Source organism: Pleurodeles waltl, chromosome 11 (genome assembly GCF_031143425.1).
Source record: "Pleurodeles waltl isolate 20211129_DDA chromosome 11, aPleWal1.hap1.20221129, whole genome shotgun sequence".
Lineage (NCBI taxonomy): Eukaryota > Metazoa > Chordata > Amphibia > Caudata > Salamandridae > Pleurodeles > Pleurodeles waltl.
In genome coordinates this window covers 734563003-734580099 of record NC_090450.1, presented here as the reverse complement: position 1 = coordinate 734580099, position 17097 = coordinate 734563003, and the positions used below count along the sequence as shown (strand labels likewise).

The window sequence follows — 17097 nt, the reverse complement described above, 5'->3', positions numbered from 1 at the left end:
CTGTCTCCCTACTTCAAGAAAAACTGCAACAGCGACGCGTTCCATAGGGTCTAGCGACCTCTGAAGCCTCAGAGGACTACCCTGCATCTAAAAGGACCAAGAACTCCAGAGGACAACGGCTCTGCTCCAAAGAAGAAACATCTTTGCAACAAAGAAGCAACTTTGAAAGACAACACGTTTCCCGCCGGAAGCGTGAGACTTTGCACTCTGCACCCGACGCCCCCGGCTCGACCTGCGGAGAACCAACACTACAGGGAGGACTCCCCGGCGACTGCGACCCTGTGAGTAGCCAGAGTTGACCCCCCCCTGAAACCCCCCAGCGACGCCTGCAGAGGGAATCCAGAGGCTCCCCCTGACCGCGACTGCCTGCTTCTAAGAACCAGACGCCTGGTAAAGACACCGCACCCGCAGCCCCCAGGACCTGAAGGATCCAACCTCCAGTGCAGAAGCCACCCCCAGGTGGCCCTCTCCCTTGCCCAGGTGGTGGCTACCCAGAGGAGCCCCCCCCCCTTGCCTGCCTGCTTCGTTGAAGAGACCCCTGGGTCTCCCATTGAACTCCATTGTAAACCCGACGCCTGTTTGCACACTGCACCCGGCCGCCCCCGTGCCGCTGAGGGTGTACTTTTTGTGCTGACTTGTGTCCCCCCCAGTGCCCTACAAACCCCCCCTGGTCTGCCCTCCGAAGACTCAGGTACTTACCTGCTGGCAGACTGGAACCGGGGCACCCCCTTCTCCATTGAAGCCTATGTGTTTTGGGCACCACTTTGACCACTGCACCTGACCGGCCCTGAGCTGCTGGTGTGGTAACTTTGGGGTTGCCCTGAACCCCCAACGGTGGGCTACCTTGGACCAAACTTTGAACCCTGTAGGTGGTTTAATTACCTGCAAAACTAACAAATACTTACCTCCCCAAGGAACTGTTGAAATTTGCACTGTCTAGTTTTAAAATAGCTTATTGCCATTTTTGCCAAAACTGTACATGCTATTTTGCTGATTCAAAGTTCCTATGATACCTAAGTGAAGTACCTTTCATTTGAAGTATTGATTGTAAATCTTGAACCTGTGGTTCTTAAAATAAACTAAATATATTCTTCTATATAAAAACCTATTGGCGTGGAATTGTCTTTGAGTGTGTGTTCCTCATTTATTGCCTGTGTGTGTACAACAAATGCTTAACACTACCCTCTGATAAGCCTACTGCTCGACCACACTACCACAAAATAGAGCATTAGATTATCTCTTTTTGCCACTATCTTACCTCTAAGGGGAACCCTTGGACTCTGTGCATGCTATTTCTTACTTTGAAATAGTACATACAGAGCCAACTTCCTACAGTGATCCAATATTAATCCAAGAAAGAAAGTTAGAAAGAAAGATGATAACAGTATACAGATTAACATTTATTTTGGAGGAAAGAAAATAAACTTTCCTTTAAAAAGGCGAGAACTTTTAACCACCAACTTAGTAATCATGGATTCAGTTCAAAGATCCTTGCATACAACCACATGAAGGCAAACTTTAGAAATATGGCAGAAGAAACAGTGCATCCACGAATCCACGAACAGGCTTTAATTATGAAAGCAGCCAAATTAGGTATTTATGTTTAAGATTACTGTAATCTGTACCAATCCAAGACTAAGGCCCGTATTTTACTTTTTTAGATCCGCATCTGCGCCGCTTTTTGACGCAAAAGCGGCGTAAACTTACAAAATACAATTGAATTTTGCAAGTTTGCGCTGCTTTTGCGTCAAAAACTGACGCAAACGCTGCGCTAAAACAATATAAATACGGGCCCAAGTATTTTGTTATAGGCACAGTTCAATCAATTGACGATGTAGGCATTTCAATGGGTATCCGAAAGGGAAAACTGATTAGTTAACTAAGAAAAAGCTGCCAACCTCACAGAAATTCCTAAATATTGTTACTAAGACCTCTGGTTCTGACAGGTAGAAACAATGAGATTTTTCAAGCAATCCAGAGAGCAAACACAGGGAAAAGACAGGAAAAAAGACAAATTTACTCCAGTATTGGAACTTTCATAGATTCACATGCTTGAATCATTCCCCGTCGTCGAGATGGGAGTCCCCGATATAATTTACACAAGTAATGTTAATATATATTAACAAAGAAAAAAGGCCCTAGGCCTCTTCAATTTAACAGTCTATCAGAGTCAATTTGTGAAAAGGACCAAACCTGAGCCTCCACCAATCAGGCAAAAGCACCCTCCAGAATCCTCCTGAGAGAAGCTCCAGCACCTAAGATTTTCTACCGCACGTCGTGCTAGGGAGTCTCCTCAGAGTTCTGCTCTGTCTTCACACCTTTTTTCAACTATTTTCTCTCAGAGAAACTGATTTAACTTGATTTGTCAGCTATTTTTCTACCATGTCTGACAAGGAGAAGAAGGGTCTCTTCAGAGACTGCAAGACTTGTGGAAAGAAAAGGCTTCATTCTGAAGACCCTCACCAAGGCTACATTTACTGCCTGTACCCAGATCATTCAGCTAAAGACTGTAAGATTTGCTGTACTTTTTCTTCTAAAACTTTAAAAGACAGGGAAAGCAGATTATTAATATGACTGCAGAAACTAAAACATAGAAATGACCCAGTTTCTGATTCTGAGAGTGAGGAATCATCAACATCTAAGAGATCATCAAAAAGGGCGAGATCACGCTCCAGATCTCCCTCACAACTCTCAAGAAAAGCCCTCAAAAAGACTACTTCAGGGTCTTATAAGGGTCGCAGCCCATCTTCTTCCCCAAAGAAAGTTTCCAGTAAAGAGGGGAAAAGACATTCTTCCAGTTCAGAGAGGCACAGGAAGTCTTCATCTGTTCCACCATCTGGGCCTTTCAAGAAGCCATCCTCTGTGACTGGAAAAAAGGCTTCGTCGACGGTGAATCCGTCGACGGTACCGTCGGTGAGTGCCTTTCCGGCGACGACATCTACTTCTGCGTTTACACCGTCGACGGCTCTGCCGGCGACATCGTCGACGAGAACGGACCCCACCGTCGACGAGAACTGCAGCAACGACATCAGCGTCGACGACCGTCTATACATCATCATCGGCGCTGATGGCAGTGTCAGCCCTACCGTCGTCGACGGTAGACTCGTCGATGAGACTTTCTCCTGTTAAAATCACTGTGCGTCCAGCGGCTACGACACTGTCCATGACGAAGTCTATTTATACGTCGTCGACGACACCGTCGACGAGGGAAAAACATCTGAAAAGTGTGGAAAAGCTGACGCCAACCCATACATCACCTAGTAAGGTGTCCTCCCTTGTGCCAGTACATCTTTTGGAGGGAGACGAAGACTCTGATGACGAGGGGCTATTTGGAACAGCCCACAGTCCATTGCAACTGAATGTAAAGTACCAGGAAGAAGAGGACTATGAAGAGGTTTATGACCCCCAGCTTTACTCAGATCAACAGCAATACCAACAGGGAGCGTTTATTCCTTCCTCCCTACTAGCTGACCTCCGAGCGATGTTAGTTGATTACAACAGAAGGTTTCCTCCTCAAGGAGAACAACCTCCTCCATTGCCTATTTCTGGTGTTTCTACTCCGCACCAGAGGCCGACGTCCTTACATCTCACGAATGTGGCCACTCCGGACATGACAATTCCTCATGACACCGACATCTCAGAAGGGGATCAGGAAGAATTGGAGCTCATTGACACTCACTCAGAGTGGGACGAATACATTATCCCTGCTCCTCCTTCTCAATCAAAGGTGGAATCCCCACCGGAAGACATTGGAGGGTTTCACAATCGTCTGGAGAGAGCAGCCAAACGTTTTGCCTTACCATTGCCTACTAAGCAAACAGACTGTTTCCTGTACAATTTTAAGGAGCCCTTTCAGAAGTCTGTGCGCTCTATCCCGATGGTTAACTACCTGTGGGAGGAGGGCCTTAAGGTCATGAATAATCCGGCTACAGTTACGGCAGTGCTGCCACGTCTGGATAAAAAATACAAGGCACCTGACGATGCACCAACATGCTTAACAGGACATCCTCCTCCGGATTCAGTGGTAGCTCAGGCAGCACAAAGAAGATCGAAGAATCATTCTGCCCCGATTTCCACACCCCCAGACAAGGAGGGTAGACGGCTAGATAACATAGGGAAAAGGTTTTCTTCTATGGCTAGCCTAGTAGTTAGAGCTGCAAACTCTTTGGCTATTCTGGCTAGATTCGACAGATAGCTTTGGGCGGACATTGCACCTTATATTACTCAACTGCCGGAAGATGCGAGATCAGAGGCAAATAAAACGATACAAGAGGGTCAACGCACGTCTGCAGAGCTTATAGACTGTGCAATGGATATAGCGACCACTGCTTTTAGACAACTCGCCGGTGCAGCTGTGCTCAGAAGGCAAGGCTGGCTTAAAGCCACCTCGTTTCGCCCAGAAGTCCAAAATAAAATCTTGGACTTACCTTTTGATGGACAGGCGCTATTTGGGAAACATGTCGATGAAGCCCTACAATCCATCAAAACGGACACGGCAAGGTCATTAGGGACCCTACAATATCGAAAGTCGTCCTTTCGTCCTAGAGGGCGTGGCCAACCCTCATACAGAGGGGGATATCAACACAGGTATTCCACCTATCCATCCTCTTCACAGCAATATCGTCCATACTACTCGCAAAGGCAGCCGCCGCAACCAGCCTATAGTAGACCTGGCGGCCGTGGACGTTCAAATCGTCCGGCCAAAGATTCGGCTTGTAGAACCTGATGTTTTCAAGGCTCCGGTTACGTCCACTCCTCCCCCTGTCACTCTGGGCGGGAGGATATCTTTGTTCCTCAATCAATGGCAAACCATTACTTCAGACTAGTGGGTCCTACAATTAGTGAAACGGGGCCATACTTTAGAATTTATCCAGATACCTCCCTCCAACCTCTCCCGCAGGTCTCCTTCACGATACCCTCAACAACTCAGAAAGGAGATCGACAAGATGCTTCTCAAAGGAGCTATAGAGATGGTGCCTCTGGCCCAAAGAGGAACAGGATTTATTCCAGGTTCTTCCTCATTCGGAAAAAGTGGAAGGATTGGAGGCCGATCCTCGATTTAAGGGAACTAAATGTCTACTTAAAAAAGCAATCGTTCCAGATGATCAGCTTGCAAGAATGTCTACTTAAAAAAGCAATCGTTCCAGATGATCAGCTTGCAAGACGTTCTTCTGCGTCTCAATCAGGGAGATTTCATGTCTTCACTAGACCTGAAAGACGCATACTTCCACATACCCATCCACCCCGCCCACAGAAAATACTTGAGATTCACCGTAGCCGGGAGCCATTATCAATACCGTGTCCTTCCCTTCGGACTGAAATCGGCCCCAAGAATATTTACCAAATGTCTAGCACCAGTCGCAGCCTTTCTCAGAAGGAGAAAGCACCAGGTTTTTCCATACTTAGACGATTGGTTGATAAAGGCAAAGACTTACGCTGGAACTCACAAGTCAACAAAAAAGTGCATTTCCTTACTAAACAATCTCGGATTCACCGTCAACTAGGAGAAGTCCAACCCTCTACCAGCACGCAATATTACCTTCCTAGGAGCAAGACTAAACACAGAATCCACCTTGGCATGTCCCACGTTAGAGAGGCAACAAAGATTACTGACTCTAGTAAGTTCCATACAGAGAAGAAGAAAGGTTACTGTCCGTCTGTTCAAGTCGCTGTTGGGTATGATGTCTTCATGCATACCTCAGGTCCCTCTATGTCGGCTAAAGATGCGCCCCTTACAAGAGCAACTAAATCGTCAATGGCTCCAAGTATCAGGCACTTTCGAGGACCAGATACAAAAAACTCTGATAATGCTCAGAGCTTTGAGATGGTGGTCTCAAAGGCATCATCTATCAATCAGCCTTTCGTTTCTACAGCAACCAGCCCCGTGGACCATAACAACGGATGCATTGCTGGAAGGCTGGGGAGCTGTGTTACAGCATCTGCAAATAAGTGGCAAATGGCCACCACATCTGGCATCAATGCATATCAATTGGCTGGAGCTCAGGGCAGTGCGCCTGGCCTTACAAGCGTTTCTTCCCAAGATCTCAGGATCGCAAGTGGTAATAAGGACGGACAACACCACTACGATGCACTATCTCAACAAACAAGGAGGCACAAGATCTCTCACTCTCTCCAGGGAAGCCCAAGCAATCTGGAACTGGGCCTCGCAGCAAAACATCACACTATCAGCGGTGCATTTGCCTGGAATAAACAACAAGGCAGCAGACGAACTCAGCAGGCAGAAATCGGACTGCCACGAGTGGGAGTTAGACCACACAGTACTGAACCATATTTTTTCCCTGTGGGGAACACCAACGGTAGACCTGTTTGCAAACAAAGACAACGCCAAATGCCGGTTCTTCGCAAGTTGGCATCACCAGAAGGGATCTTGGGGGAATGCGTTTGATAGTCTGGTCAGGCATCTTTGCTTACGCCTTTCCTCCCATTCCGTTGATCCCAAGGGTCCTCACGAAGATGAAAACAGAGCCATGCACTTTGATACTGATAGCTCCGTACTGGCCGTGTCAACATTGGTTCGCGGAACTTCTCCTTCTGTCAATCAAGCCTCATATTCCGCTGGAGCAATTACTAACAATGAAGAACGGCCAGGTTTGGCACCCCGATCCGCAGTCAATGCGTTTATCAGCCTGGCTCCTCACCACAGAGAGTTCGCGCATTTGAATATCCCGCAGGACTGCAGGGATATTTTGTCGAAAGCCAGGGCGGATAGCACTAACAAAACGTATCAGTGTAAGTGGAAAAGATTCTGTGCCTGGTGTCATTAGCGACAGATTGACCCACTAGTCTCACCACCAGAGGAAATACTACCGTATCTGTTGCAGCTAGCTCAATCTGGCCTAGCACACTCGTCCATTAAAGTTCACTTAGCAGCTATAGCTGCATACAGACGTTCAGATGATATACCCTCACTCTTCTCTAGATTTTTGAAGGGGCTTTTCAGAGTTTACCCTCCTTTTAGACCACCGTCTCCTTCGTGGAATTTGAATATTGTCTTAGCACAACTGATGAAGCATCCGTTCGAGCCGATCCATCGTGCTTCCCTCAAGTTCTTGTCATGGAAGGTTGCCTTATTGGTAGCTCTTACATCAGCTAGGCGGGTCAGCGAGGTGCAAGCGCTTTCCATCCAAGAGCCATTCCTACAGCTTAAACACGACAGACTGCTAATGCGCACTAACCCGCATTTTATTCCAAGGGTTCCTTCAGACTTTCACATAAACGAACCTTTAGTCTTCAAATCTTTTTTTCCTCATCCATCTGCTCCGGCTGAGAGGGCATTACACTCCTTAGACGTTAAAAGATGTGTTCAATTTTATTTCAACAGGACTAAATCTTTGACGCTCTAATCAGTTATTCGTAGCATACAGTACTCCTAGGAAAGGTTACCCACTATCCAAGCAAAGTATTTCCAGGTGGATCGCCTCAGCCATTCGTTTCTGCCATCAAGCAGCGGGCAAACCTTTGCAATCACCTGTGCATGCTCACTCTACGAGAGCAGTCTCATCGTCAGCGGCACTGTTCGCCGGAGTTTCACTACAAGACATTTGTAGGGCAGCAACATGGAAGAGCTGCCATACCTTCACGAAGCACTACTGCTTGGAATCTCTATCTCAGGGAGAGGTAGCAGTGGGCCAGGCAGTTCTCAGGAATCTTTTCAGGTGAAGGTGAGCCATCTTTTCTACATCCCTCTATCCTAGAACAGGAATGCACATTGTTTATATTTCTTATATAAAAAAATAAAAAAAAGAGAAAGGTATACAAAGGTAAAGAACATTATGACAAACACGTAAGTGGTCGGATTTGAGGAGAACATTCATGTTACATTAGTGTCTTAGAATAATTTTTTGGCTGTGTCTCTTGGTATTTCTTCATGTATCTGTAAATATATATATATATATATATATATATATATATATATATATATATATATATATATATATATAGGTGTATACCTTTTATAGTTGCATGTATATGCAGGATGATAATAAGGTTTCGTGTATCAAAGTGTTTTCCATGTAAGATGTTGTCATATTACAATGTGCATAGCTACTGCTCTCTACTCTGATTCAAGCATGTGAATCTATGAATGTTCCAATACTGGAGTAAGAAAATAAGGCCCATATGTACGAACACTTTTTCCCATAGAGGCAGAATAGGTAAAAACCTTTGCTACATCTGGCACTAAGTTACTTACCTGTAACTGTAGTTCTCCAGTATTGGAATCTTTCATAGATTCACATGCGACCCACCCGCCTCCCCGGAGAAGCTCACTTCACCTCTTTCTTTCTTTCTCTCTCTGTTTACTATATTGTACGCACTTGTGCTTGGAAAATCTGAGGTGCTGGAGCTTCTCTCAGGAGGATTCTGGAGGGTGCTGTCACCTGATTGGTGGAGGCTCAGGTTTGGTCCTTTTCACAAAATGACTCTGATAGACTGTTAAATTGAAGAGGCCTAGGGCCTTTTTTCTTTGTTAATATATATTAACATTACTTGTGTAAATTATAACGGGGACTCCCATCTCGACGACGGGGAATGATTCAAGCATGTGAATCTATGAAAGATTTCAATACTGTAGAACTACAGTTCCAGGTAAGTAACTTATTTTCTTGAGATGAAGCAGTAAAAACTATTTTTCCCGAGAAAGAGAAAAGGCTGCTACCTTGCGACTCATGTAGGCTAGTTAGATTTAAAAATCTTTCGAAAAATACTTATGCAAAGAAATAATAGGGAACATTCCATGTTTACTGTTATATCCTATGCACCACATCGCTTTCTATTAGGTCAAGATTTGTTTTATTTGATGCTTACCATTATTACCATACCATTAATTCTATAATATAGCCTTATAGCCTGCCATAGTGGGCTATACCGGCAATTAAAGGCCTGCTCCAACGTTCAGCGAGGGCCTTTAACAAAGTAGTGGGAATTTAATGCAGTATAATCCAACGACGGAAGGCTATAAGGCTTTTAGAACATTGAGCCACTAGAGGGAAGAATGGTATAATATATAAAACAAAGGTCTTGCAAAGCCCGAGGGGAATGAAATCCCCTCAGGCTCCGTGACGTTTTGGTCACAGAAACAGCTGTGAACAAAAACATCGGAATGTTGGATCTCCGGGCTTCTACCGGCCATTAGAAGTCAAGAGCACTCCATTGTTTTCAATGGACCTCCCAATATTCTACTGTTCTAGTTAGTATTGTAGTTCCAGGAAAAGCTGTATTTAAGGTTGGTTGCTTGAAAGCATTTGACGGGATAGGGTTTCCCTTGAGACACTCTTCAGTTAGATTTGTTCTTAGGAAACCAAAGGCATGGAACAGGTATGTCCACTGTAAATGCTTCCCTTCATAGCTTTTATATAAACACTTTTAAAGAAAGGCAAGGTCAGGGCTTGGGAAGATTGGATTATAATAACGTGAGACCAAACAGAAACTTAATACAAATTTCTTGATATTTTTCTGACAAACGTTTTTAAACTTTTTTTTTTTTAAAAAGGCACATTTGTTTGCTAGCCCAAAATAAGATCAATCAAGAACACACAGTAATACAAATGACAGCTAATTTATATATTAAGGTATTAGGTTCACCCTGACTTTTTTTTAGATCTGTTTGAGGCCAATTAGAAAAAAATACGGCGAGTACGTCAAAAACTAAATAAATGACATAGACTTTAGTTTTCACATACATTGCATTGCCTTGGCGAAAACTATGATCTCGAACACCTCCAGCAGTCATATTTAATCCATAACTTTTTTTTATAATCTAGAAAAAGTCCAGAGAGAACATGAAAAAGAGCCACTCTGAACTAATTTAGCTTTTGTGTATCTACTATAGTTCTATGTATTTGGGATGCTTTGCTTGTACCAGATACACTTATAAATATATGAGTAATGAATACTCAACCACGACATAAAATGCTGCATTTTAACGCTTGCTTACCCTTGTGTCTAAGATTGTCAAACATATAACCTAATGGGAAAACCAGAGCATGCCGCAGAATCGGAGAGCTAAACAACAATAATAAATAATTCCTGACAATTTAGCTTTTTGGCTAGGGGTATCATAATACAGAGGACATTGATATCTTTAACCAGTTTATGGCTACTAAATGTACATTCTTTTTCCGGCCATTCATTATTATAGCTATAAATATACTCTCAAGAACATACCAATTTAAAAAGGAGTATTGGTAAGAGACTCAGTCCACCGGGTTTCTACAGTTCTCTTTCATTAAGTCTCATTTGTAGCATTTTTATATACTCTGTTCCATTGGAACAGTTCCAGTACAACGCCGAACTTCTAGTCAAGTTGGAAAAAAGAACTAAACAGTTACATTAAATCCGACATACAAAGCTAAATACTGAAACAATTCATACTATATCCTTACCATTTCATTTTTTATTGATTCTGTTTCACCTCAGTGAAAATAAAACTATTTTAACAGAAGAGTTACTACCAATCAGTGGCAACAGGTGGATTTTGAAAGTAGTGGGAAGTAATGCTTATCCCAAATTCCAGTGAGTGAACCTACCTTCTTGTGCCTAACCAAAGCAGCCCGATCCTCCCCTTGAATTCATCATATTTTTTTTAAGTACTATAAGTGCACCCCACAGGCCAATAATTATATTCATTGTGCCAGAGGCAACATTTTGTAATGGGAGCCATCCGTATGTAATGGGGATCTCGTATGTCAAGAATTATCCCAGTGCCTGAATTTAGACAGTGATGCCGTCTACATACCATGCGTGACCCATTTGTCAAAAATTAGCTTTAGTATCTCAGGGGTAGCATTTTGTCATAATTAGCTATCCCTGCCACCTCCAGGTGCCACGGCTGTCCTCCCTTATGTCAAGAATTACAGTGCCAGCCTTTTCCTACCATTGCCAAATATAAGAATGGCATGTATGCCAGCACCGCTATTTTGCATTGCTTTTCCCTATGCCAAGTATTAACTGTAATATACTAGAGCCTGCACTTTGCTACAGATTCCCTATATCCTGAAAATTACCTCCAGTAGGCATGCATCAGCATTTTTCTATGGGTGCCTCTGTCAGCTGGGAATTACCTCGTGTATGCCTTCGCGAGCAGCAGACTCGCAAGTGTAACACAAACACACACACACACACTGATGCTCACATTAACTCACTCAAACACTAATTCTAACTAATTCTAACTCACATTGTCCTACTCTTGCTGTCTCACACTCTCATTCATACTAATTTGCATGCTCACTTACGTTCACTCTTAACGTTCTCATTCATGCTATCTCACTCTTATTACCTCACACATGCTCATTCACATGCACTCATCTTAGCCTCGCACTCACTCAATCTCACCCAGTTTTACTTATTCTCTCTCTGACTCACTCGCCTAGTCATTCACTATCACACATACATACACTTTCTCTCAAACACATGCACACTTACACACAGATTGAACTTCATGTATGCACCCATTAGAGAACATTGTTTTAGTAGTGCTCAAGTGCCAGCGGTAGTCTGATTCAGTTCCTCTGCTGCTGGTGCTACCCTGGCACCTTAGGGCAGGCAGACAGCTCCTTCCCATCTCAAGTACTGAAGCAGGACACTAAAAGATTGAGCCTGTGCACTGCATATGCCATGCTGATACAATGTGCAGTCTCAAGCTTACAGGTAAGCTCTGTCGCCTCATGCTTTTTGATCCCACTCTCTAACTCATCAGAGTGGAGTGTGGCCAGTGAGGTTCACTAACCCCAGTGCATCCTGTGATGAGTTTGGAGAGGGTGAGGTGACTGGCTGATTAACATGTAGCGCATGACACTTTGGGGCTGCACCTCAAAGTGCGTAGGGCTACGTTTACTGGTGAAGCTGCAGTGTATCTCAAATGAGGGGGGAGGGAGCCTGAAGTATGGCAGACCCCTGAGACCAAGGCTGGGACTTCCTCAGCAACCTCTCTGATGTCACCTTGGCGCCTATCTTCACATACTATAGCCACCAGACAGATTTCACTGCTGCTTCACCTTTGCTTGAAGTGAGGGTTAGCAATTTTTATTATACTAATAGTGACAAATATTTTATTACTCGCTAATATTGTAGTAGGAAAAAAGGGCGGAAAAAGTTAGAACAGAGCCCCACTGCCCGAAGGACAAGCTGCCCCTACTTGCACAGTTGCAAATGTAGACCAAAAGAGGGCAAAAGAGTCCTTGGGACAGACAGAGGTTGTCAAATCAGAATCCTTGTTCAGATTCATAATTTCAAAACCTGTTAGAAGAATGAATAGAGCAGATGAACCTACATTGCTTTAAATACCCTATAATGTTTCGTTTGTACAGTAGGTTTCCTGGCTGTATCAACTCATTTGGCTGACCTGTCCTTCCTTCCTCTTCAGGATGAGACCATCATGAGCTCCATGCAGCTGTTTGAAAACGTGATCTAGGAATGATTGGAGCCCCATCGTCTTGTTTATGTCTCCAGCACAGTGAATGATGATGATTTCCAGCCCAGCACTCAGGACCTCCTCAACCACCGTCCTCTCTCACAGGACTGCATGGAACACTTTCCTTGCCGTCAGGATGGCACTGTATGTCCACCTCCCTTTTGCACTTTGGAGGTTGGAAGGAAGGCAGAAACACCACTCCCTTCCATCTGCACCCCAGCCTCCTATTCTTTAAGCACATCTTTATGACAGAAACTGTTTTTATATCAAAAATGTAAATGTTCTCATTAAGAAAATGGAAAAGGGGAGGAGACGGTTAGGGTCAGCACTTGAAGAACCACCTCAGTAGGGTGAGGAGAGGTCTTGACTATGGTCTTACATGTCTCTTTTAAAGCACAATTGTCTCCAGGTGGGCAGTAGAGTACTGATTCTCCCCTCTCTTATAGTCCCTCTACTCACAGGCTTCCAACTAGTGTCCGAAATGACTGAATAACAAAGAAAGCCTGTGCGTGGGAACCTCCTCTGTGCTCAGGGTTTCCATGCCACATCTCTATGGCATAACTCTGGTAGGGGCTCAGCCAGATTTGTGCAATATGGTACAGCAGAATGTGGAAGGCCTGCTCACCTTAATCTTTCCATGAATTTCCAAATGTCCATCGCTATTCATTTCTAACCCAAACTGATTTCATATATTATACTGTTGTTTAACATTCCAGCTACCACTTTGACCCTTAGCCACCATGCTTTACCAAATGTACTTTGCTCCTTTATTTTTCCAATGCCATTTTCCACCCTCAGCCACACCCCACCCACATTTTACACTAATCCAACTTCTATCTTTTCCTTCTGTAGGCCCTTCACTTAACACTGCTCCCAATCGTTTAAACGAACCTTCTGAGCTCACTCTCCCTCTCTCTCTCTCTCTCTCTCTCTCTCTCTCTCTCTCTCAACACTCTGGTTCTGGGACGCAAGCCTCTTGCCAGCTGTCATTGTGTGTCTCTAAAAAACTAAAAGTATCATTGTTTACAACCAATGAAGAAGTAAAGCTACAACAACGTGTTCATTTAAAAAAATAAATAAAGCACAACCTTCTGCCCATACTGGGCCTTAGCTTGAAAGCCACTAAGCCGTTGACACTTAGGGGCATATTTATACTCAGTTTGCGCCGAATGTGCGTCACAATTATTGACGCACAATCGGCGCAAACCCTGCCCCATATTTATACTTTGACGTCCGACCCCGCGGGCGTCAAAATTCCACCATGTGAGTCATTTTTTGGAAGGGGGAACCAGCCTTGCGTTAATTATATGCAAGGTGGGTGTTCCCTTCCAAAAAATGACTTTAAGGCCTGTGCCCCTTATTTATACTCTGGCGTCATTTTGACGCACAGGAGGGGGTGGGCCTTAAAAAACGGCGCACAGCCTGATGGGCGCCGTTTTTTAACGCCTGGGTCAGGGCAGGCGTTAAGGGACCTGTGGGCTCGGAAGGAGCCCAGAGGTGCCCTCCCCTGCCCCCAGAGACAACCCCAGCCACCCTTGCCCACCCCAGGAGGACACCCAAGGATGGAGGGACCCATCCCAGGGAAGGAAAGGTAAGTTCGGGTAAGTATTTTTTTCCGATTTTGTTTGTGGCATAGGGGGGCCTGATTTGGGCCCCCCTACCTGCCACTATGCCCAATGACCATGCCCAGGGGACATAAGTCCCCTGGGCATGGCCATTGGGCAAGGGGGCATGACTCCTGTCTTTGCTAAGACAGGAGTCATGTCAATGGAGGCTGGGCGTAAAAAAAAATGGTGCAAATCCAGTTTGAGGCCTGAATTTTGCCTCAGACCTGACTTGCACCGTTTTTTGACGCACAACCCCCATTTTCCCATACGCCGGCACTGCCTGGTGTGAGTCATTTTTTTTGACGCACACCAGTCCGCAGCGCCGGCTAACGTCATTCCATTAATAAGGTGCCCGCATGGCACGTTGGAATGGCGTTAGCCGGCGGTAAAACTTTTGACGCACAACTGCATTGGCGCAGTTGTGCATCAAAAAGTATAAATATGGGCCTTAGTGTCTCAATTTGAAAGAGGTGACTTAGCCCATTGAACATGCTGGCCCTGTACATGAGGATCACATAATCTTTGGATCCTAGTCCCCATTAGCATTGAGATTACATAGCATTTGAACTTAGTTACCCTTATCTCAAGGGTCACCTCATCCTTTAGATCCCAGTTCGCCTTGGTATTGTATCACAAAGCAGTAGGAACTTGGTGTCCTTTAGCATCAGTACCACTTAATCTGTGGAACCCGTGCCCTATTATTTGTGACCACAGTCTTTGGACACTGGGCACCTCAGCCTTTCGAATCATCTAGTTTGTTGACTCTGTTCACATTTTACCTATTCTTTGGAACACAGAGTCGCTCAGGATTGAGATCACATTATCACTGGACTCTGGTGGCCCTGAGAATATGGCTTGCATAGACTTTGGACCAGCCTTGAACATGGCCATCACTGACATTGTCTCGCTGCATTGACAAACACACAGTCCTACTCTCCTACTTCTGACAAGCTGTGGAGTTCTGGCGCTCTTACCCCAGGTTGCACTGAGACCACAGAGGCGTCTCTGGATGCTGTGAGTTTGCACTTGTTACCTCTTGACGTGTATTTATATGGAATGGCAGCATGTTTACACAAGGAGTATTCTGTCCCTGTCAAATGGAGCGAAACTAGCGCTCTTCAAATCCCTTTCCCCCTATCACCACTCACAGCACCTCTCGCACAGGACTGTCCTTGGATCTCAGATCTCTCAATACTTGATAGCCACTGTATATTTTAATAAAATAAGCTTGATAAAGTAGACTTTTCTGTGTTGTGGTATTGGTGGATAGGTGGAGACACCAATGATTGTAAAACAGGATGATGGTGAATGGGACACCCTAAAGCAGAAGAGAAGATGCATATCAGAGGAGCACACTTACAGATTCGTGATTCCTTCAAAATAGGCTTTCAATCTACTGTCACATGCAAAATATGTTCTGACTTTATTTTGCAACTATTCCTACAAACATATGTAGCCTAGAATTTGTATACTTTTTCATACGCCATCCTCTTAATATTGGGCAGCACAAGCTGTCCAGACTTTGAGGAGGGTATTGAATGCTCTATAAGAGAGATGTAGGATATGTTCCTACAATGTGAGGGTGACAATCAAAGTTAGTGGATACTTAAAACGGTGTTCAGTATATATGTGCATCCACCTTGCTATAATCATTAGGGTGAATTGACAGTGGTACTTCGCTGACACGAACAAATACAAAACAGAACATTTGCCCCTTTTTACCAGCACTCAGAGATGGAAACAATGGATGCCTGACCAGGAAAACATGTACATCACTTCATGATACACTACCTCATCGCATTCTTGCCACCTTCACTAAGATTTGGTGCAGAAAAGGAAATAAAATACCAAAGTCTAAGCCTGACTTACTGTTTACCAGTTAGCTCATGTCTACATCTAGGGCATAAGTGGAGACCCTGTCCTAAGTGTGCACTTACCAGCCTCCGGGAAAATATACAGTAACTCCCATAGATAGAAAAACTAAGCACTGAAATATACCAACACTAGCACTTGCATTTTCCGAGGTTTGTTTGGACTGTAAAAGAAGATGACTTTCACAGCAGACCCTCCCCTCAAATGTCCTAAAGAAGAACTACCTGACAAATTATACCTCTCTTCACTGCCTTTTCCAGTCCAGAGATAGACTTCATGTGATACCTACATTCTGCTCCGTATACACAAAATGCACAAATCAAAGATTGACATGGAAACCATTTTTACATCAAGTTGCTGCACCATGCAAACTTCAGAGTTTTGATATGTTAGGACAGAGGAAGTGAGAGGCATATATACTTAATAAGGCGAGTGCATCTCCACATAGACATAATGAACTAGCAACATACAAATGAACTCGGCTTAGTAAAGGACATCCAAAACCACATCTACCGTCAAGTTTGAAAGTGCTCTTGTAGCATAGGGTGGCTATCAAAATGTATCTAGCTGTACTAGTCAACATGAAATCACCATACATTGGTTTGCAAACTTGCAGACCTTTGAATTTTGATCCGGAATAATCTCAACCACACAGTAGAGGAAAAGGGAGAAAAAGATAGTGTTGCACCCAATCGCATGAATCTTTTCATCAGGCGAAAGCTAAGGAAGTTATGTAACATGTAAACTAATTAGTTAGGTTTACAAGAGAGAACCTCTCTGGTTGGCTTACCTCTCATGATGTTTTTATTAGCGCCATCATAAGTGCTTTTGGTACCTCTATATGAGTAACTACAATAGGTTCCTTAGCTCCTTCAAGAGGAATACAATATAGGGAAGTATTACAAGTAGCCACCACATATCAGTTATAATTATGTTAGGGTAAGTAGTATTAATTATTTTTATGGGCACCCCCCATGTGCTGCCTGTATTGAATTGACTAGGCATGTACAGTCTGCCTTTCATCCAGCCACTGGTCTAGCAGAAAAGTGAACCATATGAAGGAGACTATTTTCAGTGGGAATGAAGCTCGAGTTCACATGGGATCTTTCATAGAATAACAAGCCCTAGTGTCAGCTTGGGAACTCTTGCTAATCCATGTTAGCACAGCAATATTCAAGTACCACATAT

The 17097-nt window shown here is 44.2% G+C and overlaps 1 protein-coding gene across 2 annotated transcripts in view; it reads left to right on the top strand.

The window, feature by feature from the left end:
- The window catches only part of KCNIP3 (potassium voltage-gated channel interacting protein 3), an 871673-nt gene extending 856398 nt beyond the window's left edge, over positions 1–15275 (top strand). Inside the window, exon 9 of one of the 2 annotated variants that reach the window (XM_069214430.1) lies at positions 12383–15275. In XM_069214430.1, coding sequence (XP_069070531.1) covers positions 12383–12430 — 48 coding nt within the window. In that variant the 3' untranslated portion in view covers positions 12431–15275. The remainder of the gene's footprint in view (positions 1–12382) is intronic. The other variant, XM_069214429.1, reaches the window with a different exon arrangement.
- The last annotated feature ends 1822 nt before the right edge of the window (positions 15276–17097 follow it).